The sequence below is a fragment of the Benincasa hispida genome, chromosome 6, assembly GCF_027475165.1.
Source record: "Benincasa hispida cultivar pf3 chromosome 6, pf3_genome.v1.1, whole genome shotgun sequence".
Classification (NCBI taxonomy): Eukaryota; Viridiplantae; Streptophyta; class Magnoliopsida; order Cucurbitales; family Cucurbitaceae; genus Benincasa; species Benincasa hispida.
Genome location: NC_143483.1, coordinates 52,878,076 through 52,905,508, shown reverse-complemented (window position 1 = coordinate 52,905,508; position 27,433 = coordinate 52,878,076). Strand labels below are relative to the sequence as shown.

The following is a 27,433-nucleotide window of genomic DNA, read 5'->3' as shown; positions in this document are numbered from 1 at the left end:
AAATAATAACATGTGTATAGCTTTTCATGTACATTCAAGAGTCATCAAGTGGCTTAGGTGGAGAATAGTTTTTAGACTATTTTGTCCAAAATATTATTATATAATACCTAAACATACTTACTATCTCTTCAAATTCTAATTTTTGAGTTTCAATTTCTCTCTCCTCAATCTCACCAAAATTTCACCAATTCCACTTTTTTATTTTTATTTTTATTTTTTAAAAAATGGTGTGTTTCTCTCATTATTTTTTTTTTCAATTTTTCCATCAAAGCCACTAAACCCTTTTTCATCCTAATGAGCATAACCTTCTTTTTCATCTTAATAATTGTAGGCAATGAAGGTGAAATGTATTTTAAGGTGAATATGAAGAGTTTTAACAAAATATACTAACTTTTAATCTTTTCCAATTCCATTAAAAAAAAAAAAAAAGAAAAGGAAATTTGTATGGATTATTCATTTTTTGGGCTCAAAATGTCAAATGACACTTTTTGCAAAAATAATGTCAATTGACCCTCTGCTAACATCATCGCCATACCAAATTATGTAAATTTCCCTCACTCTTTGCTTTCTTACCCTTTTATTGAAAACCAACCAAAACTAAAAACTCTTCAAATTTTCCAAGCGTAATGGCTTCGTATCGCTCATAAGCACCGGATGGTTTCGCTGCTTTTTAAAATCCATCATTTGGGCTTGCAAACGATTCCATTGCCGCCGAAAAATCGAATCTAATCGGTAAATCTTTCAACCTGTTCCTATAAATAAATTGATCGGTAATGGGACTTTGTGGGTCATTCTGAGTTTAGAAATATTGTGAACCTATGGTTTTTTTTTTGTTTGTTTTTATTGGCTTTCTATGTGTTTTGTGGTTGAAGACAAGTAAAAAGGGAGACTGTGAGCGAGATAAGTGAGAGTGAAATCAGCGAGAGCGATACTAGAGAGAGTGACACCGGAAAGGATGGGTTGTTTGGGGTTTAGAAATACAGTGAACCTATGATTTTTTTTTTTTTGGTTTTCAATGTGTTCTGTGGTTAAAGACGAGTAAAAAGAGAGAATGTGAGCGAGATAAGTGAGAGTTACTAGAGAGAGCGACACCAGAGAGAGCGATACCAATGAGAGCGATACCAGAGACAGCGATACCAGTGAAAGCGATACCAACGAGACTTAAATAGAATATTTTTTACAATTTTTTTTTCTGAAGGAGTTTACTGATTGGATCTTTATTTCATGCAGGAGTGATTTAAGATGTCAATACATTTCAGAATACCTGTAGTCGACCAATTTCTCGGTCAAATAACGAGCTTGGCCTAAATTGCTAATGCGAATAAGACTGTGAAGGAGAAGCTTACCCCAAGGCAGTTAGAGATGTTCAAGAGAATAGTTTTTGGGTGATTTATAGACGTTGACATGGTGTTCAACAACCCAATTATCCATCATATGTTGTTGAGAGAAGTGAAAAGCACGAGAGCTGACTCAATCTCATTCTTTGTTGGTGGAAAGGTCGTCACTTTTTTAAAGGATGATCTTTTGTTGATGTCTGGTTTGTGGCGATCCCCTACTTGAGTTCATTAAAATGAGCAGTCCTCGTATGAACTTGCAATCAAGTATTTCGGTAATTGAGTGACGAAGGACACCTTACATGTCCGTCTACTAGAAGAAAAATATAAGGAATTGGCATTTGAAAATGATGAGGATGCTGTGAAGATCACATTAGTCTACTACACGGAGGTTGCAATGATGGGAAAGAACAAACAGAAAAATACAGTGGATCTTAAACGTTTTAAGGACGTTCAAAACATAGAATACTACAATAGTCTAGATTGGGGTACCATTATTTGGGAGAGGACACTTGATGCCCTAAAGAATGCATTGAATGATAAGAGTAGCTTATACAAGATGAAGGTGAAAGAAAATAAAAATTATGTCGTGAAGTACTCTTTGCATGGATTTCCACAAGCGTTCCAGGTAAATTTGCTTAACATAATAATCATGTTGTTTGATTTAACATTACTATTGTTCTTAATATATGTTAAATTTTTATTTAGGTATGGATGTACGAGATCCTAGCAGCATCGATAGCTGGGAACATTGTGGAACGAAGGAGCAAGGTGGCTTTGCCTCACATATTACGATGGTCATGCTCCCACTCAGTGTCTTTCAAAGAACTCGAGAGAGACATATTTGAGTCTAACAATGTACATTTACTTCATGCATAATATGTTTATTTGGTTGTTAAATTGACATTAACCATTTTACTGGGTTGTTAATGTAGACAAATGTTAAAGGGGGTCTTGTCATGACCAACGCTGAGAGGGAGTTTCGGGATACCCCAGTGGACAGACAACCTATATTCGATCTAGGTGCCAATGATGATAGTGCTGAAAGTGGCAGTAGGTCGAGTAGTGGGGGTAGTTCTGAAAGCGACGGTGATGATCATCGTGGAGGTAACAATGATGAATGTGGAAGGGTGGAAGGAGGGGATGAACACGAGCATTCTGAGCACGAGGATGCTAAATGTGGAAGGGTGGAGGGAGGGATATACACACCTAGTGATGATATGTTCCTTGATGTGGTGGGTGTTGGGTTTTATATCCTAAAACTCGCAGTTTGTAAAAGTTAAACGTATTAAACTATTCTACTCAATAAAAGATGTTAATCAACATTTCTTCAATAAAGGTATTGAATCTATTAATTGCATTCATAAAGTCTAAATCCAACAAACTAAGATCCATGACTATTATATGAATACTTGAACTATATACAGAGACATAAAGATGAATCAAATTCGAGTAAATAGCCAAAACGGTCTATAGTACATGATTAAGGTTGAGTACCTTATTTTGGCAACACTATTGGATGTGGCCTACTCTTTAGCTGTTACAAGTTGTTATAAAGACACTACAAACGAAGTGATCCAGATTCGTTCATGTATTGACATGAGGAGCGAGGGCATTCTATGCAATGAGTTTGCATAAGATCGGACCGAGAAATAAGTCACTCTTACATTTTAACGCTGTTTACTATTTAAGACTGACTATTTTGCTTAGATGACCTAAGTAACTCGATCTTAATCCTGAGCTAACTATGAACTCCTGTTTATTCGGGATTGTCCTTAGATTTTCATAGGTGAGGGTTGGCTCAACAACGCTGGCTTAGTAAGTCTCCCATTTCAGGGGTAAGACCAGGTAGATAGTTGGGGCCATGGGGTGCAAGACGGAATTCATGCCTATCCGATTTAGGGATAGAAGAAAGGTTGTTCTCTTAAATACCGAATCTAAGTCTTGAACAAGGGGCCCCACCCTCTCACTGACTCGAGAGGGACCTGGTTCAGTGATTGGATCATAAACTAATTGTTCATTAGAGAATCAGTTGGAACTTAAGGAACAAGACATAATATCGAGGGTAAAATAACACATTGACCTAGTCGGTATTATGAACAACCTGTGAAGGGTCGACTTACTAGTTATGGTTATATCGTGTGGACACAAATATATCTACCGTGAGGAGAGTGCAACTATCGAGCTATAGTGGTATGACTTGATAGTTAACGAATACTAACCAATTAATCTTAATCATTGGAGCTCATGATTTGTAGGTCCATAAGGTCCCTCTACTAGCTCGTAAAACATGAACACCTTGAATTATTAAATTGAGTGAATTTGGAATGATATTTGAATTGTCAAATTGAATTTCAGTTTGAAAATGTTCAAATTGAAACTAGGGTTTTTGAGTTTGAATTAGTTCAAAATCAAATTAGGGTTTGTTTAATTTTATTCGATATAATTAACATTTAATTTATTGAAATTAAACAAAAATTGGAGAGTTTATAATATTTAAATGTTGATTTAAATATCAATTACATGAATTAGATTCATGTTATATATTGAGTGTGTGATTGATTTGATATTTGATATTAAATTAATTAATTAATTAAATATGTTTAATTAATTAAAATCAAATTAATTTCCAAATTTTAAATTCGATTTGAGAAATATTAGATTGTATCAACAAGCAGTGGAAGCAACAAGGATCAATAAGCATTCTAATTCATTAATTTTGGTTAAAACTAAAGCATGCTCTTGCAGAAATAAATGAGTTTCAAGTCATACCTTTGTAGAACTCTTGAAATCTCGATTTCCAGTTGCAAATCTCTCCAAATTTCATTGTAGACCACCCCAAGATCTTCCCTATGATTCTATTGGTACTCTAGATTGAGTTGTGGGACTCAAAATAAGCTTGAATCAAGGGAACTTGGAGGATAACTCACAGCAGCAACCCACTTGAAGAACACATTCTTCACATGATTTTTTCAGCAAAAAATTCTACATATTGCATGCCTCAAATTCACTCCAATTTTCTTAATATATTGCAGACAATCATGCAAAGAAGATGGCTGCATGAGATGCAGCTGATGCTTGGAGTTGTTGGGGTTGATGCCCTAAAGTCTCGTGTCATGTAGTTTGTAAACAGTATATACGAACACCTGTGATTGTTAATATATGATATTTACTTCACATCTTGTTGTTTTGCTCGGTTATTTGTTTTATTTGCTTTACCACAAATCAATAAACATAAAATCCCTGGTTATCTGTATGTGACTCAAGCATGTATGTGCTGACATACAAGTGGATCATGTCTTGAGTGATAACCAAAATGATCTGTAGTATATGGATATATGAGGGAAACCTTATCCTAGTAATGCTAGGGACACGAACCACTTTGTGAAATGGTCACAAGTGTTGTGACTTGCCATAGATGATCTGATCCTGATCATTCGTGTTGGGGACATGCGAACGGGGGCATCCTATACAAAGAGTTTTTATAAGACCTGACCACGAAGTGTTAAACGGTCGTCTCCGCTACTTAAATGATACATGCGACCGTTTTTTAACAAGTGTTAAACAATGATACGAAGTTTTGTGTTAAACAATGGTCTAAACGATCGTATACCTCTTTCCTCTAGTTCACGCGTTTTAAGACCTGACCACGTACTTTAACAATGATACCGAGTTTTTATAAGACCTGACCACGAAGTGTTAAACAATGGTCTAAACGATCGTCTAGTTCACACGTTCTCTAAACGATCGTATACCTCTTTCCTAAATGATCGTTCAGTTTTTTCTAAACGATCGTGTAGCTCTACTATACGATAAGCGTCTCCGCTATATGATAGCAGAGTTCTTCTCGCACGCGCTTATCGTCTACACGACGTCTTCTCCTCCATCCTTTACCAAACTCACCAGAGCCCACTCTTTGGGTTTTTTATGCCGAGGATACCCGTGTTTCCCTTGTGGTGGTGTTGTCCTCGCGGCCTTGTTCATGTACGTTCGGATCGTACAGTAACAATCGACAGACTCGTCGGGTGCTGGTAGATCGATGGGAAGTTTTTTTGCTACTTTGGGTTCACACATACGAAGAAAGTCGATATAAACCTCTTTTCCCTATGTTTTATTGTATTCTGAGCATGCGTTGGTGAGTTTAATACGCATAACTGTTAATATGGAATGTATATTGTTTATGTTTCGGTCACTGTGAAATCGGAGCGATCTAAGCCCGTTCATGAAACTCTCGGTATGAGATCCTTCAATTGGTATCAGAGCCAGGTTTCTGATACTCCGATTTCATTTGTTGCAACGAAATAACGTTTACATTCATGGTGGGTGCATTTCTACGCTGTTTTAAGTGTTAATACTGTTGTGGATGTGCCGAATTAATGGATGTTTTCGGGATGAATTGTCTCGGTCTATTTAATTCCTTTTACATTTGCGGTTGTATGTAAAGGCCCCTGCGCTTTTTGGGCATATATAATCTTAATTGAGTATGTATTCAAAGTGTTTGAAGTCTTGAGCCGTTCGTCGAAGTTCTGGGCAAAGGTTGTGGCTCTTCGAGTAAGGAGATGATCTAGGGTTGATCGCATCCTGTAGAAAAAGGTTCTATGCGATCGCTGTCCATAGCATCATGAAGATGAAGGACTATGCGATCGTAGTTGAACGTATCGGTTGAACGATGGGGTATGCGATCAAGAGTTGGTCGTATCGGGATGATGATCAGGCACGTGATCGCTGAGTATCGTTTAATACGCGCGCGAGCTAGACGATCGTTTAGGTCAGCAAGCTTCATCGCTTAGTAACTGACTAAACGATCGCTTAACATCGCAAGGTAAATCGTTTACCAAGTTGCACGCATCAGTTAGACGATCAGACGCTCACGTATCATTTAAAGCACGTTAGATGATCATTTAGGTCAGCAAGCTTCATCGCTTAGTAACTGACTAAACGATCACTTAGTAACTCAAGGTAAATCGTTTAACTTTCATCGTGCTACACGATTGCATGGACGATCAGGCTTCGCAGCCTCCTCGTCGTCTACGCGATCGTTTACTAATGTTCCTATCATCTAGTGCATGCTGAACGATCATCTACTTGCTAAAGATTGCTACACGATGGAGACCTCCTGGCGGTTCAAGATTTGATTCACCTGTGAACCGATTTGCTCGATAAAAAATGTAATAGATAGGGTTTTTCATTCTCGTTCTTTTTTGGTTTAAAGGCTTATCTCGGTCCATTAATCTATTTGTTTAATACATGCGATGTATGTTTTATATGGCATATGGTATGCACATATAGTAAATCCCACCTTAGGTTATGCATTGATCATGCATAATCTCTTTATTGCAATTATTTTAATTTAGAGAAACATGATTTTAATTATGTAAGAGCATGCTCATGCATCATATAATATAAGAGTTATATTTATGCATGCATAAAAAGCATTGACATGCATCATCTTTATATTATAATTGTTATAATATAAGGGTGAATGATAGCATGTTTGTTTGGTTATCACACATTATATAAAAGTTATATAGTAATGAACGGACATTGAATGAAGCATGACACATAGGTTACTTTATAATTGTTATAAATGCCTCGTTATGCACAATTTTTTTTTAGTTGTTTCTTTTTAAGAGTTAAAGAGAAATTAGAGCTAAAAGAAATAAGAAAGACATGCATGCTCACTTAGGTTTAATTCATGGTTTTAAAATGTTTAAAACTTGGATCACATAGACCTAAGATCACGGTTCTAATATGATTAGCAACCCTAAGGCTTTAATCTTTTAATCAGTTTAATAGGATTAAATTGGCTCATAAAAGATTAAAGTGTAGCAAATCTATCTATAAGGGATCTTTTGTCTAAGGCGGGTTCTGTCTAGGCTGGGGTATTTAAGTTGACGAAAACATAACACCCCTACCTGGGAACTTACCTGGAAAGGTAAATTAGATAGATTTGATGCATGCATGCAAGTTAAGAACAGTCCATTAAAATGTTTAAATGTGACTACTTGAATTTGTTTATATTTCATAAACAAACATTGTTTATGAGCAAGCTTTAAAAAGACCACTTAGACTAAAATCAGTAGCCGGATTGTCTAGCTTAATGAATCCCTAGGTACAACATTCAATGTAAGGTACTTGGGGCATAAGATGCTTCATTTAAACCTTTCACTTTTCTCCTAAAGTCCACACTGTGAGATTTATCCTCGGCTTCACAGTACTTTTGGTGTGTCACCCTAACGGATGGTGTTTGGGTAGGTCAATATCAAGGTGGATGGAGAGAATGTTCATAGTAAGTGGGAGCGGAAAGTGCAACAACATATCCCTCGGTCTCCCTCATAAGTTTGAATAAAGTTACTGCGTATCGCCTCGAGGCACCCTGGGAGCGTCCCCCTAAAGGATGGTAGTTTTGCGTGTTTCTTTATTTGATCTCCTGTAAGAGGATAAGGTAACTTAATCTCTTGTCCTAATCTGTCTTTTCCCTATGGTAAGTGCATTAGGGCGGGACTCTGGCACCGAAAACGAGGGGTACACTTACAAGAAATAGTTAAATGTTAACGATTCTGGACCAAAAAAATGGTGGCTGTTAGGTTCAGTTCCAAGAGTTGGTTCTGCCTAATGGTTGAGAATGTCTCATCCCAGTGAAAAGGCAACTGATCACCCCACCAGTGGCGTTTGTCCTGACTCACTGGGGCATCATTGCAAAATAGAAGTCTATAACTTAGGATACTTGAAACTATTTTGCAAAACTAATTGGTTTAAAAGTGGTTTAGCAAAAACTAATGAAGATTTGTCCGTATTTTCAACAACTTTTTCAAATGGCTACAGCCACCTTATCGTTGTTAAGCGCCAAAAAATTAACTGGCGACAATTTTTCAACATAGAAACATATGATCACGACGATCCTAATCATCGAGGATCTCATGTTCGCTCTCACGGAGGCTTGTCCTCTTATTCCAGCTCCAATGCCGCTCGAAATGTTCGGGAGGCATACGAGCGATGGACAAGGATGAATGAGAAGGCCCGAGCCAATATCTTGGCAATTATTTTTGACATCTTGGCAAATAAGCATGAGTCTATGGTCTTAGCCCGTGAGATCATGGAGTCCTTGCGGGGGATGTTTGGACAACCTTCTGAACAACTTATGCATGAGGCTCTTAAATATATATTCAACTCCAAAATGCAAGAAGACACCTCTGTTCGTGAACATATGCTAAACATGATGGTCCACTTCAATGTGGCGGAGTTGAATGGGTCTACCATCGATGAGGGCAGCCAGGTTAGCATAATCCTGTATTCTTTGCCGGAGAGCTTCCTACATTTTTTTAGCAATGTGATTCTTAACAAAGTGAAATATAACCTTACAACTCTCCTCAATGAGTTGTAGACATACCAATCTTTACTGAAAAGTAAAGAGAGGTAGAAGGGTGAGGAAAATGTTGCTTCATCCTCACGGACGTTCCATAGAGGTTCGACCTCAGGAACGAAGTCTACACCTTCTACTTCTAACACTGCAAAGGGGAAGAAGAAGAAAGGTGGTAAGGGAAAAGGGAAGGCACCTGTTAACCCACCACCTGTCGCCCCAAGGAGGCGTCCACCAGTTGCTAAGGGAAAGTGTTTCCATTGCAACAAAGATGGACATTGGAAGAGGAACTGTCCTCGGTATCTGAAGGAGAAGAAAGCAGCCAAGGCTAAGGCCAAGGCGGATAAAGGTAAATATGATTTACTTGTGCTCGAAACTTGTTTAGTGGAGAATGATGATTCGGCTTGGATAATTGATTCAGGCGCCACTAACCATGTTTTTTCTTCTTTTCAGGGGATTATATCTTGGCGACAGCTGAAGGCTGGTGAGATGACGATGCGAGTAGGCACCGGGCACGTCGTCTCAGCTGTGGCAGTGGGAGGGCTCCAGTTGACTTTACAGAATAGGTTTCTAATTTTAAATGATGTATATATTGTTCCTGAACTAAAAAAGAACCTTATTTCTGTAAAGTGCTTATTGCTATGTAAATACACTATTTTTTTCAATTTGAGTAAAGCATTTATTCATAAAGATGGTGTTTTTATTTGCACGGCAAATCTGGAATCGAATTTATATGTGCTAAGGTCGTTAGCCATTAATTTCCTTCATAATAATGAAATGTTCAGAACTTCTGTAACTCAATTAAAACGTCAACGCATTTCTCCAAAAGAAAATGCCCAACTTTGGCATCTACGTTTAGGGCACATCAATCTCAATAGGATTGAGAGATTGGTGAAGAATGGACTTCTAGGTGAGAAGAAAATTCTTTACCTGTGTGTGAATCTTGCCTTGAGGGTAAGATGACTAAACAACCTTTTACTGGAAAAGGTTTTAGAGCATAAGAGCCTCTTGAGTTAGTACATTCTGACCTTTGTGGTCCTATGAATGTGCGAGCCCGAGGTGGCTATGAGTATTTTATCAGTTTTACTGATGATTACTCCAGGTACGGGTATGTTTATCTTTTGCAACAGAAGTCTGAATCCTTTGAAAAGTTCAAAGAGTTCAAGGCTGAAGTTAAAAACGCATTGGATAGACAGATTAAATCACTTCAATCAAATCGATGTGGAGAGTTTTTGGACTCCACATTCTAGGACTACTTGATAGGACATGGAATCATTTCCTAACTCTCAGTGCTGGGTACACCTCAGCAGAATGGTGTAGCGGAGAGGAGAAATAAGACCTTATTAGACATGGTTCATTCGATGATGAGTTACGCTTCCTTACCGGACTCGTTTTGGGGTTTTGCAGTGGAGACTGGGGTGTACATACTCAACCGTGTTCCCTCTAAGAGTGTTACAAGAACATTTCTGGAGTTGTGGAATGGGCGTAAAGCTAGTTTACGTCATTTTCGCATTTGGGGTTGCCCTGCACATATGCTTGTGGCTAATCCCAAGAAGTTGGAACCACGGTCGAGGTTGTGCCTCTTTGTAGGCTACCTCAAAGGTACACGAGGGGGTTATTTTTATGATCCAACGGAAAATCGGGTGTCTGTTTCAACAAACGCTACTTTCTTGGAGGAGGATCGTACAAGGGAGAATAGTCCACGAAGCAAAATCGTGTTACGTGAGCTTTCCAATGAAACTACTCAAACTTCAACAAGAGTTGTTGAAGAGCTTGCTACATCAACAAGAGTTATTGATGGGAGTTCATCCAGTAGGTCGGTTCCACCTCAAGAGTTGAGGGAACCTCGACGTAGTGGGAGGGTTACGAACCCACCCGTTCGCTATTTGGGTTTCACAGAAATCCTTGCTATGGTAGCAGATGGTGATGTTGAGGATCCGTTGTCTTATAAGAAGGCAATGGAGGATGTTGACTGGGATGAATGGGTCAAGGCCATGGATCTCGAGATAGAGTCAATGTACTTCAACTCAGTATGGGATCTTGTAGATCAGCCTGATGGGGTTCTCCTTATAGATTTTAAATGGATTTACAAACGCAAACGGGGTGCTGATGGGAAGGTATAGACCTTCAAGGATCGACTTATGGCAAAAGGTTATACCCAGGTAGAGGAAGTTGACTATGAGGAGACTTTCTCGCCTGTTGCCATGTCAAAGTCAATCCGCATCCTCCTGTCCATTTCAACTTATTATAATTATGAGATCTGGCAAATGGACGTCAAGATGGCCTTTCTGAATGTCAATCTTGAGGAGACCATTTACATGGTACAACCCGAGGGATTCATAGCCCAAGGTCAATAGCAAAAGATTTGCAAACTGAATTGGTCCATTTATGGACTGAAACAGGCGTCTCGATCTTGGAACATACGATTTGATGCTGCGATCAAGTCGTATGGCTTTGGCCAAAACGTTGATGAACCTTGTGTCTACAAGAAGATCATCAACGCTTCAGTAGTCTTCTTAGTGTTATATGTAGATGATATCTACTCATTGGGAATGACGTAGGTCTACTGACTGCAGTTAAGAACTGGCTAGATTTGGGAGAGGCTCAATTTGTTCTAGGAATCCAGATCTTTCGAGATCGTAAGAACAAAGTACTAGCACTGTCTCAGGTATCGTACATTGACAAGATGTTGCTCAAGTACTAGATAGGACTCCAAGAGGGGCCTACTGCAGTTCAGGCATGGAGTCACTTTGTCTAAGGAAATGTGTCCTAAGACGCCTCAAGAGGTTGAAAAAATGAGACAGGTCCCATATGCGTCTGCCGTTGGCAGTTTGATGTACGCGATGCTCTGTATTCGTCCAGACATTTACTACGCTGTGGGCATAGTTAGTAGGTATCAGTTTAACCCAGGCCAAAGTCACTGGACTGTAGTGAAGAACATCCTCAAATATCTTCGGAGAATGAGGGACTACATACTCGTGTATGGTTTGAGGGATTTGATCCTTACAAGATATACAGATTTAGAGTTTCAGACTGATAAGGACTCTCGCAAGTCTACATCAGGATCAGTCTTTACTCTTAACGGAGGAGCTGTAGTGTGGCGAAGCACTAAGCATGGGTGCATCGCCGACACCACTATGAAGGCGGAGTATGTAACGGCTTGCAAAGCTGCTAAGGAGGCTGTTTGGCTTAGGAAGTTCTTGATAGACCTGTAAGTTGTTCCAGATATTTCTAGGCCCATTACCCTCTATTATGATAATAGTGGGGCAGTGGCAAACTCCAAGGAGCCAAGGAGTCATCGGCATAGTAAACACATAGAGTGGAAGTATCATCTGATCCGCGAGATAGTGCATCGAGGGGACGTGATCGTCACGAAGATCGCTTCAGAGCACAATGTTGCTGACTCGTTTACGAAGGCTCTCATGGCTATAGTGTTTGAGGGTCACCTATGGAGCATGGGTCTACAGGATCGCCCGCGGTTGACCTAGAGCAAGTGGGAGATTTTATTGTACTAGGCTTTTATGTTCCCTAGTTAATTGTTTTGTACTAATTTTTTTTTGTGCACCCCACTTCGCTTTAGGACAAGTGGGAGATTGTTGGGGTTGATGCCCTAAAGTCTCGTGTCCTGTAGTTTGTAAACAGTATATACGAACACCTGTGATTATTAATATATAATATTTACTTCACATCTTGTTGTTTTGTTCGGTTACTTGTTTTATTTGCTTTACCACAAACCAATAAACATAAAATCCTTGGTTATCTATATGTGACTCAAGCATGTATGTGGTGACATATAAGTGGATCATGTCTTGAGTGATAACCAAAATGGTTTGTAGTATATGGATATAGGATGGAAACTTTATCTTGGTAATGCTACGGATGCAACCCACTTTGTGGAATGGTCACAAATGTTATGACTTGCCACAGATGATTTGATTCTGATCATTCGTGTTGGGGACATGCGAGCGGGGGCATCCTATACAAAGAGTTTTTATAAGACCTAACCACAAAGTGTTAATGTCTCGTTATATAACACCGTTCATGACAGAGACTTCACTTCACTAGGATGACCATAGGTAACATGTCCTCAATCCTGAATGAGTTGGGAACTTCTGCCATTGAGGGCGGCCCGTTGATTTGTATGGGTATGAGTGGCCAAGTTGCCGATTCAAACCTACCATTTTGGGGATTCGTCTGATTTGGGAGCTAGGAAATCAACTATACAAGATGGAATTCACTTCTTCCCCGAGGCAGGGGTAAGTAGATAGATGGCTCCCTTAAGGGCTGATTCCAGGGCTTGAACGATGTGGTGCCACACACCTTCTCTTGGCCCAAGAGGTGTTCCCACATAGTTGGACTATGTTGTATTGTTCATTAGAGGAATCAGTGGTACTTAAGGAGTGAGATGTAACTACAGGGGCCGGTAAATTGGCCCAGCTGTACTTACGAGCATCTGTGAAGGGTCATCGTACTCATGATTGGTTATATCCAATGGACACAGAAATATATCTGTGGTAAGAAGAGTTCAACTGTTGGTCTTTAGTGGAATCACTGATAGTTAACAGATGGTGAATCTCGTGGCTAAAGAGTTTAGTCAGCTATTCACGTACCGTTGGAGCTTCGAGCCACAGATCCATTAGGTCACCTGGGTAGCTTGGATAAAGTCGAGAACCAGTGTTTGAGTTAATTTGAAATGTTCAAATTGACAAGAGGAAGTTCAATTATATATGATATAATTGGACTGGTTCATTATATATGATATAATTGGCTAAATGTATGAGATACATTATTTTGGAGGAAATTAGATATAAATATGATTTATATCAAGTAGAGAAAAAATACTATAGTAAATATATGATATCAAACTATAGGATATAAATATAATATAATTATATTTATTAAATTAATTGATTAATTATTTAATAATTAACCAATTAATCCACGTTCGGACGTGGGAAGATGGGGCCGCGAAGGTTATGGTAACCAGCGGGTTAAAGTTTTGAAAATTGTTTTCATTTGATGAAATAATTCAGTCGTGCATTCTATCGCTCGCACAAAAAAAAAAAAAAAGAGAATCCATGAAAGAGCGATCGCGAGAGCCTATACGATAGAAGCTCATTCGTCTAAATGATCGTCTAGTTAACGCGTTCTCTAAATGATCATATACCTCTTTGCTAAATGATCGTTTAGTTTTTCCTAAACGATCGTGTAGCTCTACTATACGATAAGCGTCTCCGCTATACGATAGCAGAGCTCTTATCGCTCGCGCTTATCGTCTACTAGGGACATACCTATTATTGGCAGCTTCTCGTTCTACCCCAAAAACGTGTACTTTAAATGATTTGGCAGGGTCTTTAATTCCAATGTTGGTGGTTCTACTAGGGACGGTTGCGTTGTTTTTATTTCTTCTTTTTCTGTTGGCTCTTCTTCTCGGTTTGTTATAATCTCTTCTTTCTTGCTTATTTTTGTTATGATTGCATTACAGGAAGCAATGGATGCGCTTGCATCCTCTTCTTCATTATCTTCATCAAACTTCTCCTCTTCAATCAAATTCTGGTCATCGTTTGAGTCATGCAGGTCTTCTTCGTCATGAAACTTCATGGAACGGATTATGTTGAACTTGAGATTTTGTCCATTGATGCTCAAAGTGATCTCTCCTTTATGCACATCAATCTGGGCACGACCTGTTGATAAAAATGGTCACCCCAAGATGATGGGCACATCTTCGTCGACCTCATAATCCCATATGATGAAGTTGGCTGGTAGGATAAATTTGTCAATGGTGATCAGCACGTCCTTCACTTTTCCCTCTGGATGCATCAGAGATCTATCGGCTAGCTAGAGAGTCACGGTTGTGGGTGCAAGTTGCCCCACATTTAGCTGCTTAAAGATCGACAGAGGCATCAAATTGATCCTGGCCCCAAGGTCACACAAGGCTTGCCTGATGTACAGTCCTTCTATGGAGCAGGGTATAGTAAAGCTCCCAGGATCGCTCATCTTCGGTGGAATAATTGATTTCGAAGTTTGCGTTAAAGTCACCGTGGCAAACTTAACAGCTCCCCTCTTCTTGGTTACCATATCCTTTAGAAACTTTGCGTAGGCAGGCATTTCCTCAATCGCTTCACTGAATGGAATATTAATATGTAATTGTTTTAACATAGACAGAAAGCATTGGTACTGTACCTCTTCATTCTTTTTCTTTCTAAGTCTCTGCGGGAAAGGTGGTAACTGCACTCTCACGATCCCCTTATCTGTTGGCTTTGAGGTTAACGCAACTTCTGGTTCTATTGCTTCTTTTTCTCCTTCCTCTTCTCGCGTCACCGAAAGTTTAGGTTCCGCCGCAATGGGAAAAGTCCGATAGACTCTTTTCTTTCTGCCTCCACAGTTTTCCACTTCGCAATGTCACAACCTGACATTACTTTTTACCTAATCCCCCTGGGTTACGTGGGAGTTCTGTTGAACTCGGCAGAGCCTCTTGTGGTCTGTTCTTTAGCTCACTTGCAATCTGGCCCATCTGTAATTCTAGATTGTGGATGGAAGTAGCCTGACTTTGAAGCACCGTTTCGTTTTTCTCTATATATTGCTTCAATAGGTTTTCCAAGGAAGAATATTATGGCGGTTGTGAACTATTGGCTTGATTGCTTGTCTCACCGTTATTGCACGGGAAGAATCCAAGTGGTTCTTCTTTTTGCACCACAGGTTGGAAATTCTGTTGCTGATTCTTCCATGTAAAATTGGGGTAGTTTTTCCACCCGGGGTTGTAGGTATTCGAAAATGGATTATTTTTCACAAAGTAAATAGATTGTGGATTCTGTGGGCATTCTTCCATTGTGTGCCCATCACTGCAAGTCGTATACCTTGCAGTGTTTTGACTAATTGCATTGATTTGCCCATTTTGCGGTGTTGGCCTCTGATCGCATTCCCTGAATTAAGTTCAACATTGCAGTCATTTGATTCTGTCGTGTGTCATGCGAACATCCAACTACGGGTAAGTTCCTTTCACAACTTAACTCTTATCAACATGGGTTTCCCCTTTGCATTGACAGTGGAGTTGTTATTTTCAAAAATGTTTTTTTTAGAAACAGGAATAGCAAGGTTGAAAATAAATACCTCATCCCCAAATTTAAAATGCGGCAATGTCCCCATTGCCAAAAGATTAAAATAAGTTATGCGATGTCTTAGAATGCGTTGTAAAGAGGGTTTGAAAGAAAGCTAGCAAACCTCTAACTTTCAGAAATATTTTATGAGGTAACTATCTTAAGATTAAGTTGACTCTAATATATACGAAAGAAGTAGAAACATATTTTTCATCATTGAAATCTTACTTGGCAAAGAAATAGAATGCGGTAAAATACTAAAATTTTCTACTTGTTAAATGATTGTGGTAATCAAGAAAGATGCGGTGATAAAACTTCGAAAAGGAAATGCAATGTGATAGCACAAAATTTGAAATAAAGATAAGGAAGAGTACACCCCCAAATTTTGTGTTGTCGCCTGCATTGTGTTGACGCATCCATCCTTGCGGCGATCTTTCTTCTGTGGGTTGCGGTGATGGAATAAGATGAATGCTTCTTCACGTAACATCGCCGTAATCCAGCGCCTCGATCGTTGTAAGAAAAACAAAGAGAGAGTCAAATTATTTTAAACAAAAGGAAAATCGTTAACACAATTTTTTTTAATCTTGGTAAGATAGCTGAAAGATAGTGAAGATTCTGAGTAGTGGAGAAAAGAGTTGAAGAATTGAAGTTTTCCAAAACTTGCGTCCCTTAGAGATTGTGATCATGTGACAATGCAGGGACCGCCTTCTTCCTTCTTTATTCAAAGTTTCTTAGTTCCATGGAGTTGACTTGGCGATGCCAGTCTTCTCCATGGTATACTTTTACTTGTTGCCCATTGACTTTGAATATATTGGTACCATCATCATTTGATAATTTCACCGTGCCATGCGGAAGTACTTATCGAATTATGAATGGTCTGGACCAATGAGACTTTAGCTTTCCCGGGAAGAGTCGCAGACGTGAATTGAAAAGTAAGACCTTCTGCCCGACTTGGAGGTTCTTGCCGCATATGCATTGATCATGCCATTGCTTGGTGCGCTCCTTATAAATTTTCGCATTTTCATATGCGTTGTTCCTCCATTCTTCTAGCTCGACCAATTTCGTTTTTTGCGCTTTCCCTACTTCCTTTAAATCAAAATTCAGTTTCTTGACCGCCGATAATGCTTTATATTCCAGCTCCAAGGGCAAGTGACGCTTTTCCGAATAACAATGCATAGGGGGACATGCCTATAGGTGTTTTAAATGCAGTTCGATATGCCCATAACTCATCATCAAGCTTCACTGCCCAATCTTTCCGCGAAGGTTTGACTACCTTCTCAAGTATCGATTTAATTTCCCGATTGGACACTTCAGCTTGGCCATTTGTTTGCGGATGGTACGCGGTGGCCATTTTGTGGAGGATGTTGTACTTGCGTAGCAGCTCCTTTATATTGTGGTTGACAAAGTGTGATCCTTTATCACTTATGATGGCATGGGGAGTGCCAAAACGTGTGAAAATATTTTTCTTCAGGAACTGGGAGACTACTACCACATCACTTGCGGCACATGAAATTTCCTCTACTCACTTGGAGACATAGTCAATGGCTAATAAAATATAGTGCTTACCATTTGAAGGAGGGAATGGTCCTATGAAATCAATCCCCCATACATTGAATAGTTCCAGCTCCAAGATAGTATTCATCGACATTGCATTCTTCCATGAAATGTTGCTAGTGCGCTGGCACCGATCACATTTCATAGTGTAGTCAACAGAATCTTTAAATAACGAAGGCCAAAAGAATCCACTTTGTAAAACTTTGGCTGCAGTACATTGTCCTCCAAAGTGCCCTCCATAAGGTGAATCGTGGCGCTGTGACAATATGCGTTGTTGAGCAGCATCTGGTACGCATAATTGAATGATTTGGTCTGCACCTCTTTTATACAGATTCGGCTCATCCCAATAATTGTGTCTACATTCATTCTTGAGCTTCTTCCATTGATGGTAGGTGTAATCTTCAGGAAATTGTTCACAGACCAAATAATTAACGATGTCCGCATACCATGTCAGTTCTTCTATGTGAAACATCTGCTCGTCTGGGAACACGACACTCACTTCAGATTCATTGTGGTCAGTCCTAGGATTTTCCAGTCTGGACAAGTGATCCGCAACTTGATTCTCTATCCCCTTGCGATCAATTATCTCGATATCAAATTCTTGAAGGAGAAGAACCCATCTAATCAATCTCGGCTTTGCGTCCTTCTTTGTCATCAAATATTTGATTGTCGAGTGATCAGTATGAATGAATACCTTGGTTCCCAATAAGTATGCCCGAAATTTTTCCAATGCAAAAATCACAGCCAGGAGCTCTTTTTCGGTGGTGGTATAATTAAGTTGAGCAGGGTTCAGGGTTTTACTCGCATATGCAATGGGGTGCAAAATTGTTTTCTTCTTTTGTGCTAATGCAGTTCCCATCGCATACTTGCTTGTATCGCACATGATTTCGAATGGTAGTGTCCAATCCAGCGCAATTAAGACGGGTGCGATAATCAGCGCATCCTTTAAAATTCGAAATGCATTGAGGAAATTGTTTTCAAATTCAAACTTTCTGTCTACCTCTAGTAACGCACTCAATGGTCTTGCTATCTTAGGAAAGTCTTTAATGAATTGTCTGTAGAATCCTGCATGCCTCAGGAAGCTTCGTACTGCCTTCACGTTGGTTGGAGGTGGAAGCTTTTCAATTGCGTCAATCTTTGCTTTGTCCACCTTCAACCCTTCTCGAGAGACCTTGTGACCCAACACTATACCCTCTTCCACCATAAAGTGACATTTTTCCCAGTTAAGCACCAGGTTCGTCTCTTCACATCTTTTCATAATTTTCTCCAAATTGGCTAGGCAGACTTCATAAGTGTTTCCATAAACGGAGAAGTCATCCATAAATATTTCCACTGAGACCCCGAGATTATCTGGAAAGATTGCCATCATGCACCTCTGGAATGTACTTGGCGCATTGCAGAGGCCGAACGGCATGCGGCGAAAAGCGAATGTCGCATATGGGTAGGTGAATGTGATCTTGTCTTGGTCTTCAGGAGCTATCATGATCTGGTTGTACCCGGCGTATCCATCCAAGAAACAGTAAAAATCATTCCCTACTAATCTATCCAACATTTGATCGATGAATGGTAGAGGGAAGTGATCCTTCTTTGTGGCCACATTCAATTTGCGGTAGTCCATACATATGCGCCATCCAGTGATGGTTCTTTGCGGTATTAATTCATTGTTCTCATTGGGGACTACCGTCATTCCGCCCTTCTTCGACACACATTGCATGGGGCTGACCCATGTGCTAATTGCAATGGGATAGATAATGCCCGCATCTAGCCACTTGATAATCTCCTTTTTGACGACCTTTTCATCGTAGGATTAAGTCTGCGTTGATTCTCAATGGTTGCTTTGTGGTCATCCTCAAGATGAATGTGGTGCATGCAGTATGCGGGGCTAATTCCTTTGATATCAGCGAGCATCCAACCGATTGCTCGCACAAGCTTTCTGAGAATGCTCATCAACGCATTCTCTTGATCTGCGTTAAGTGCAGAGGAAATTATCATTGGCACCTTTTCATTCTACCCCAGAAATGCGTACTTTAGATGTGTTGATAGGGTTTTTAGTTCAAGGGTTGGTGGCTCCACAAGGGATGGTTGCGTTATTTTTCTTTCTTCCTTCGGCTCTTATTCTTGCGTTGCGATCGGGGCTTCTTCTTTGTTTTTTTTGCTACGATCGCATTGCAGGCAGCTACGGATGCATCGACATCCTCTTCTTCATACTCTTCATCAGACTTTTCTTCTTCAATCAAATTCAAGTTATCTTCCAAATCTGGTAGGTCTTCCTCATCAAGAAATTTCATGGCACGAATTATATTAAATTTGAGCTTCTGTTCGTTTATGCTCAAAGTGATCTTGCCCTTGTGCACATCAATTCGAGCACAACTTGTTGATAAGAAAGATTGCCCCAAAATGATGGGCACATCTTTATCGGCCTCATAATCCAGGATGATGAATCAGCTGGCAAAATAAATTTATCAATTGTGATCAGCACGTCCTTCACCTTACTCTTTGGATGAACCAGAGACCTATCAGCCAGTTGGAGAGTCACAAATATGGGCACAAGTTGCCCCACATTTAGTTGTCGAAAGATTGACAGCGACATCAAATTTATGCTGGTCCCCAAGTCACACAGGGCTTGCCCAATATAGAGTTCTCCTATGGAGCAAGGAATAGTGAAGCTCCCAGGATCGCTCATCTTTGGTGGGATAATAGATTTAGAACCTTGCGTTAATGCCACCATGGCAAATTTTCCAGCTCCTCTTTTCGTGGTTACCATGTCCTTCAGAAACTTGGCATAAGCAGGCATTTCTTCAATCGCTTCATTGAAAGAAATGTTAACATGTAATTGCTTTAACATAGATAGAAAGCATTGGTACTGTACCTCTTCTTTTTTCTTCTTCTTTAGCCTTTGAGGGAAAGGTGGTAACTGGACTTTCACGGTTCCCATTTCATTTGATTTTGAGGTTGATGCAACCTTAGGTTCTACTGTTTCATTTACTTTTTCTTCTTCTTACGTTGCTGCAATTGCAGGCTCAGCTACGATGGAGGTTGATCTGTTCTGCTCCTTCTTTTATCCCTCCACAGTCTTTCCACTACGCAATGTCACAACCTGACATTGCTCCTTGCCTGAACCCCCTGGGTTGCGTGGAAGCTTGGTTGAACTTGGCAGTGCCCCTTGCGGTCTACTTTTGAGCTCATTTGCAATCTGGCCCATTTGCAATTCAAGGTTGTGGATGAACCTAGCTTGGCTTTGAAGCATCGTCTCATTTTTCTTTATATATTTCTTCAATAGGCCTTCTAGGTTTTGGCCCCCCGGACGTAGCCTTTTCGGCGAACCGGGTGTGGTGGTTGCTGTGTGTTAGTCGCTTGATTGCTCTGTTGATCGTTGTTGCATTGAAAGAACCTTGGTGGGCCTTCTTTTTGTGCCACAGATTGAAATTTTTTTTGTGGATTCTTCCAAGCAAAGTTTGGGTGGTTTTTCCACCCGGGGTTGCAGGTGTTGGAAAAGGGGCTATTCTTTACAAAATATACAGACAGTGGGTTTTGTGGACAATCTTCCATCGCATGCCCATCATTGCAAGTCACACACCTTGGGGTGCTTTGATTTATTTCGTTGATTTGCCCACCTTGTGGTGTTGGGCTGCTGATCGTCATTCTTTGAATTAAATTCATCATTGCGGTCATTTGGTTTTGCAATGAAACAATAGCACCATTATTTGCATCAAAATCTTTGAGTCTTAATCTCTGGTCGCTCTCCCTTCAGTCTTCATGATTCTTGGAGATGCGATCCAGGATATTCTTCGCCTTATCATAAGTCTTGTCAAGCAGACCACCAGCTGCTGCCACATTGGTAGCGGTCTGCGAAGCAGGATTCAAACCGTGGTAGAAAATTTCCATTTGAAGGCAGTCTGGTAGCCCATTATGCGGACAATCTCGGACCAACCTTTTAAACCTCGCCCAGGCATCGCGGAGCGATTCGTCAATGTCTTGTTCAAAATTAGTAATAAGCCTTTTTTGTCTCACGTTCTCTGTAGGTGGGAATTACTTCTTCATAAATTTCTCCACCACCTGCTCTCAAGAAGTGATCTCTCCTGGTTTGAATGAGTAAGCCCATTTTGTAGCCTGATCACAGAGAGAAAATGGAAACAACGTTATTCGAACCTCCTCAGCAGAGATGTTCGAGAACACAAAAGTATTACAGATTTCAATAAAACTTCGGAGGTGGGCGTGTGAATCCCCACCACGCCTTCCTCCATATTGACCTACAGCCTGGATCATCTGCAGCATCACCGGTTTCATTTCAAATCTACTTCTGTCTAAGGCAGACCTCATGATTCCCGGAGAGAAATCATAGAGGTTTGGCAATGCATAGACCCTAATGGGCCTATTGCGATCATTGGCCAACAGAATTGGATTTGCCATGACATTGTTGTTGTTTGGTGCTTCATTCCTAGGCTGCTCTGCCATCTCTTCTTTATCGAATTGTGGTTGCTGATGGCGGTTCCTTAGTCTCCTTCAAAATGTTCTCTCAATCTTTGGGTCATAGTTTGCCAGAGATTGAGAGTTCTGCAAAGAATTCACAAAAATTACCGTTAACAACTATTTTGCCGAAGTCCCTGACAATGATGCCAAAAACTTAATGCGTTATTTTATTAATTGAGGAAAATGGATGATATGCGTTGATGGAATTACGTTGTGCACTTAAGTTTCCCCAGCGAAATTCAAATGTAAATTCCTCTGAGTTTCTTGGTAAGTCTAGGGTCAAACACAGGGACTTGTGAAAATAGTTTGCATTGATAATTTTCTTATGAAAACTTTGCAGTAACCGGTAAAATAAATAAGGTGGTTGGTTTGTTGTTGTATTAATGAAAATAATGATAAATGCGGTAGAGTTCAAAAAGAGTTGGCAACGGGAAATACGATGAATATGGCGGTGAACGGGTTGAAAAGGGTTTCGGCTGACATTCCCTAGGTTGCATTCATGCCTTGCGATCATGCAACATGCATACAATAGTAAACCACCTCTCGGCGTGAATGCCACAGTTTCTAAGGCTAGAACGCATGAAATAAATATGCGATAAGTCTACAGGGTTTACATATAAACCTCTATTTCTATTTATGCAATGACAACATGACATTCACACAAATATGTGACCATATAATATCATTCCTATTCCTAAGATGCATGCGATGCAAGTTGACAAACAGAGCTTATCTCTAAGTCCCTATTTCTTGTTTATGTAGGCCTAATCTTGCTCTTTCAAGTCAGATTCTAACCTAGCTCTCTCGAGACATTAGGTTATTTCTTTAGATTCTCTCTCGAACAACTCTAATAGGATGTTTCGCACAGTATAAAACAAGACAATCGCAAGCAATGCACTTCTTAGATCATGTTAGCTCAGTTCCTCTCAACCTATTCAACTAGTTTAGCTACTCATGCATATTAAGAGAGTGAGCAAATGTAGAAATAGAACTTCCATTGAATGGATAAAAGATGAAGTACAGAATAACAATGCAAGTATAGTAAAGAGCCTGAAGCAATTTCTTGCCACTAGGTGTTACATTGTTCTACTCGTGCTCTAAAGATGTTCTCGCTTTTGCGAGAGTCAACCCGCTCTCTGATCTTATGCCCCAAGGTTTCCTCTCGAGCCGCCTTGGACGATCTCCGGCGTCACCACTCTTCTCTAGCTCCGCCATGAAATGGAAAAGAAAACTATGAACAGAGGTGTGAACTTGTAAAGTGATGAAGTAATTGACTGCTTAACCCCTTCTCTGAAGAATGCACTTGGTATTTATAGGGCATCAAAGGTGAAAGGAAGCTTCTCTCTCCTGGTTGTATAGATGGGACAACTTTAATTCCTGACTGATGCGCCGGATAGTTGTCATTGATAAAGCTGGATGTACTTTGTGACCGTTATCGGCTGTCAACTTAATTTGGATCCGACTGCCGTCAGCTTTCTGTCCCATCGATCTTAATCGTCCTTTCGTCCGGATGCACCCACCATATTACGGTGATTCTTCTAGGGTGGATGTTTACGAGCACGATCAACGCAAAGTCTTGTGGTGAAGTTGTGCTCGACTGATGTATTCCTATGATCGCATTCTTTGCATTGCGTTAACACATTATTTTGCACAAAAATATAGAAATCAACTGCCCTAATGCGTTGGATGTATGCGACTGCATGAAAACATCGTTTTTCTCAATATATTGCTTCAACAGGGACTCCAATGATGATGAATTTTTAGAGGTGTTTGAGGAGGACGATTGTTTTTGCAGTTGTCTCTGATGACCCTGATTCTGATTCTGATGAAAAGATTGAGGATTTCTTCGATTCCCAGAATTGTTGCTCTAATGGTTACTCGGACCCCCTTGGTTGTGATTTCCTCCCCAACCGAAGTTAGGGTGATTCCGCCAACTGGGATTGTAAGTGTTGCTGTATGGGTTGTTCTGGATAGCAAACACTTGTTGCGGGTTTGATGGGCACATCTCTACAGCATGGCCCTTCCACATTGGACACAACTTATTGCAGCCACTTGTGTCAACGCATTGGATTGTGCTGAACTTTGAGAGAGGGCACCTTGATTAAGTGCCATCGTTTGTAGAAGAGAGGTCACCACGGCCATTTGTGCGGCCAAAGTTGTCATTGTATCCGCTGGTACAATGGCGTTATCATTCCTTCTTCTCTTGGAGCCTCTACCCCTGTACCCGTCATCCACCCAGTCATCCGTGTTCCGTGAAATGTGATCAAGGATGACCTTGGCTTTTGTGTAGGTTTTATCCATGAATCCTCCCGTTGTGGAAGCATCAGCAACAGCTTGCATTGATCTATTCAGGCCGTTATAAAATGTTTCCATCAGAACGCAATTGGGAATCCCGATATGCGGACAATTTTTCACCAGCCTTCTGAACTGCACCCAAGCAGTGCTCAGAGTCTCGTTATCCATTTTCTCGAAGTTTAGCACATCCTTTCGTCTTCTTGCATTGACTACTGGAGGGAAGAACTTCTTTATGAACCGTTCCACCAACTGGTCCCATGATGTGATTTCGTTTGGCTCCAATGAATGAGCCCACCTTTTTGCCTCATCCCTTAGTGTATATAGGAAGAGGTAAAGTCTAATACCTTCTAGGGTGATGCCAGGGATGGAAAAAGTACTGCACATCTCCAAAAAGCTGGTAAGATGGGCATGCGGGTCCTCACTTTGTAGACCTCCAAATTGTCCCGTGTTTTGTATCATTTGGAGCATGGTTGACTTTATTTCGAAACGTGCGTTCTCCTCAACCATAGGTCGTGAAATTCCAGGTGAGAAGTCGTAGAGATTGGGCGCCACATAATTCTTCATGGGGATATTGCGGTCAGCAGCAAGAAATACAGGGTCTCGCGCTGGCCGGTTTGCCCCTTGATTTCCTTTGGGTGCCTCGTTATCATTGTCTACTATATTGACTCTTCTTCGCTTTGCTCTGTTCTGGCGTGCTCTTGCGCGAAAAGTACGCTCGATCTCTAGGTCAGCTTTGAATTCTAGATCAGTTCCAGTACTCATAAACCATCAGCCATTTCTTCGCGTTAAACAGACAGTACAAAGAGATCTGTCCTGCAAAATGCCACAAAAGTACTCAACACTAACCGTTACCAATGCCCGGCAACGACGCCATAAACTTGATGACATAAAAACGGATGCCTTTATCTTTATGCATATAGACAATGATGAATATGAATGATACAAGCTTATGTTGCCATAAACTTGTAAGGATACAACCTGTAATTTTGTCTATCTGATGCCTTGATGAATGACTGAATGCTCTAATTGCGCTTAAGCTCTTTTGCGATAAAGACATTTTTTTTATGCGATACTACGTCTAAATATATGCATTGTTAATGATATGCTCACAGTATGCGATGGAGTAGTGCGTGTCACAAGTTTCCTTGCGCTGAAAACCAAGTATAATTCCAACGAAAGTTTCTTAGAATAATCCGAGGTCGAACACAGGGATTGTTTTCGTTAATACGTTACTTAAATGATACATGTGACCGGGTTTTAACAATGAATAAAGAATGGTGGTTTATACAGAAATATAAATTGTGAGGAAAGTAAAAATGCGTCAATAAAATAAATCCTAAACTAATATGATACATGATACACGATACACGATACACGATACTGAGGTCGAGAACTGACTGTGAAGTTGTACAAAGAATCGATGTATGCGATGGAAAGTCTTATGAATGAAGCAGAAAGAGAAAGAGTAAATAGTGAAAACATTGCAAGTTTGTCAATTGCGTTAAAGATGCAACTAAGGTTACGCTTTCTCTTAGCGTACACTTCTCGGTGATTGGCCGCATCCCTATATCTCTATGGTGAAATAGGGATGAACGTGATGAACGCAAGGTTGTTTCCATCTCTGGAAATACTTCTTGCTTTAGTTAACGCATTCTTCCAACCTTCTCTCAATAGGTGGAATAACATCTTCACTTCTGCTCTCACAGGTGAAGATGCTGTCGAGCATGCTTTAGTTAAACTTAATTATTTCCTTAACACAAATTAACTCACTTGCTTAATTCTTGCTATTGACCCATGGGATTAAGAACACATCATGGAGACAATGGATTATGGATGTACGGAAAGAGACAGAGAGATGATAATGGTGATTATCATAACATTTAATTCTAAAGTTAAGTGTTCGATACATGGTATGAATGAAAGATTAGAGAAGATGAATACAAATGATGAAATAGAGATTAGAAACAAATACAGAAAGATTGTCAACGTCTTGACACAGATTTTGCATGGAGATTGTGCTTGCCGGTGTGTGGAAGTTGTGGAGAGAAAAGCTTCCCTCTCAGGCTTGCTTTCCCGGAAGAATTGACCTTCCCATAGAGCTTCAACTATGAGAATTGGAAGAATTCTCTACTCAGAGACTCACCTCTCGGCCTTGTCTCGTGGTTCTCCCGGATCTACTCTGGACAGTCGCTTCAGACCAGCCTCTCTATCAGAATTAGTATATGCACGTCTCTATGTATACATGTCTGTACCAGTATCTGTATCTGTATATGTATCAGCGAATGTGAAGAAGCTACTTATAGGCGAGGCCTTGGCTCTTTGAATTTGTGGTTCCCACTATATAGTTATGGTAGTTCCTCAAATGGTGGAATGGAAAATTCCTGCTATTACACAATCAACCCGTAAAAAATGCACAACTGAAAAACTGTACACTTGTCAGACTCTTCTGCGAATGCATTGCTCTTTACATTTTCGATCGATCCCTGCATGCGGTGTTGTTTTTGATTACCGCATGCGATTGAAATTGTGTTGATCGCTAGAGCCTTTGATCGATTGTCGCATGCACCATCATTTGATGGGCGCAATGCGACGTAGATGCATTGTTCATTTTGCTTTTAAGCCATGAACGCATATGGTGACTGATTTCCTGCAAAACAGAAACTAAAACATTCTATTCTACCATCGCAATGGTGTTAGTGGGTGTATTGACGACATTTCATAATTTTCGCATTTCTTAGCCAATTTATATACTATCGACGCAACATTTCTTTCTTTTAGCTGCAATATCTAAATAAAACAACATAAATAACTTGTATTTCTACAAGTTATCACTCTGCCATCTCTTCTTTATCTGACTGTTGTTGTTGATGGTCTCTTATTCTCCATCTAAACGTTCTCTCAATCTTCGGGTCGTAATTTTCCAGAGATTGAGACTGCAAAGAAATCAGAAAAGTTACCGTTAGCACACTATTTTGTCGAAGTCCCCGGCAACTGTGCCAAAAACTTGATTTGTTATTTTATGATGTGGAAGTGTGGATGAAATGTGAAGGTGAAATTGCGTTGAGCACTCAAGTTTCCTTAGCAAAATCTAAGTGTAAACTCCACTGAGTTTCCTGGTTAGTCCAGGGTCCAACTCAAGGACTTGTGAAAACAGGCTGCGATGGTAATTTTTAGGAAAACTTTGCGATAACCAAATAAATCAATAGTTGTTGAGGTTATTGTTTGCGGTGATGAAAAATTAATAAATGTGACGGATTTGAGAAAAGTCGGATTGTGTGATAGATGCACTGAGTATGTGGATGAACGGGTTGAGAAGGTCTTTA

General features: G+C 40.1%; 1 protein-coding gene across 1 annotated transcript; it reads left to right on the top strand.

Annotated features, from left to right (window-relative positions):
* Positions 1-316: 316 nt before the first annotated feature.
* Positions 317-23,735, top strand: LOC120079280 (uncharacterized). The gene is made up of 4 exons (XM_090314418.1): positions 317-1,962; positions 2,043-2,192; positions 2,270-2,569; positions 23,580-23,735. Exons 1-4 carry the CDS (start codon positions 1,732-1,734, stop codon positions 23,733-23,735), a joined length of 837 nt encoding a protein of 278 aa, XP_090170544.1. The 5' UTR covers positions 317-1,731.
* Positions 23,736-27,433: the final 3,698 nt, after the last annotated feature.

Coding starts and splice junctions, on each gene's coding strand:
- LOC120079280 (XM_090314418.1), top strand. CDS start 1,732: ATGATGGGAAAGAACAAACAGAAAAATACAGTGGATCTTAAACGTTTT. Junction 2,193..2,269: donor ACATATTTGAGTCTAACAAT/GTACATTTACTT, acceptor TTGTTAATGTAG/ACAAATGTTAAAGGGGGTCT. Junction 2,570..23,579: donor ATGATATGTTCCTTGATGTG/GTGGGTGTTGGG, acceptor ATGAATTTTTAG/AGGTGTTTGAGGAGGACGAT.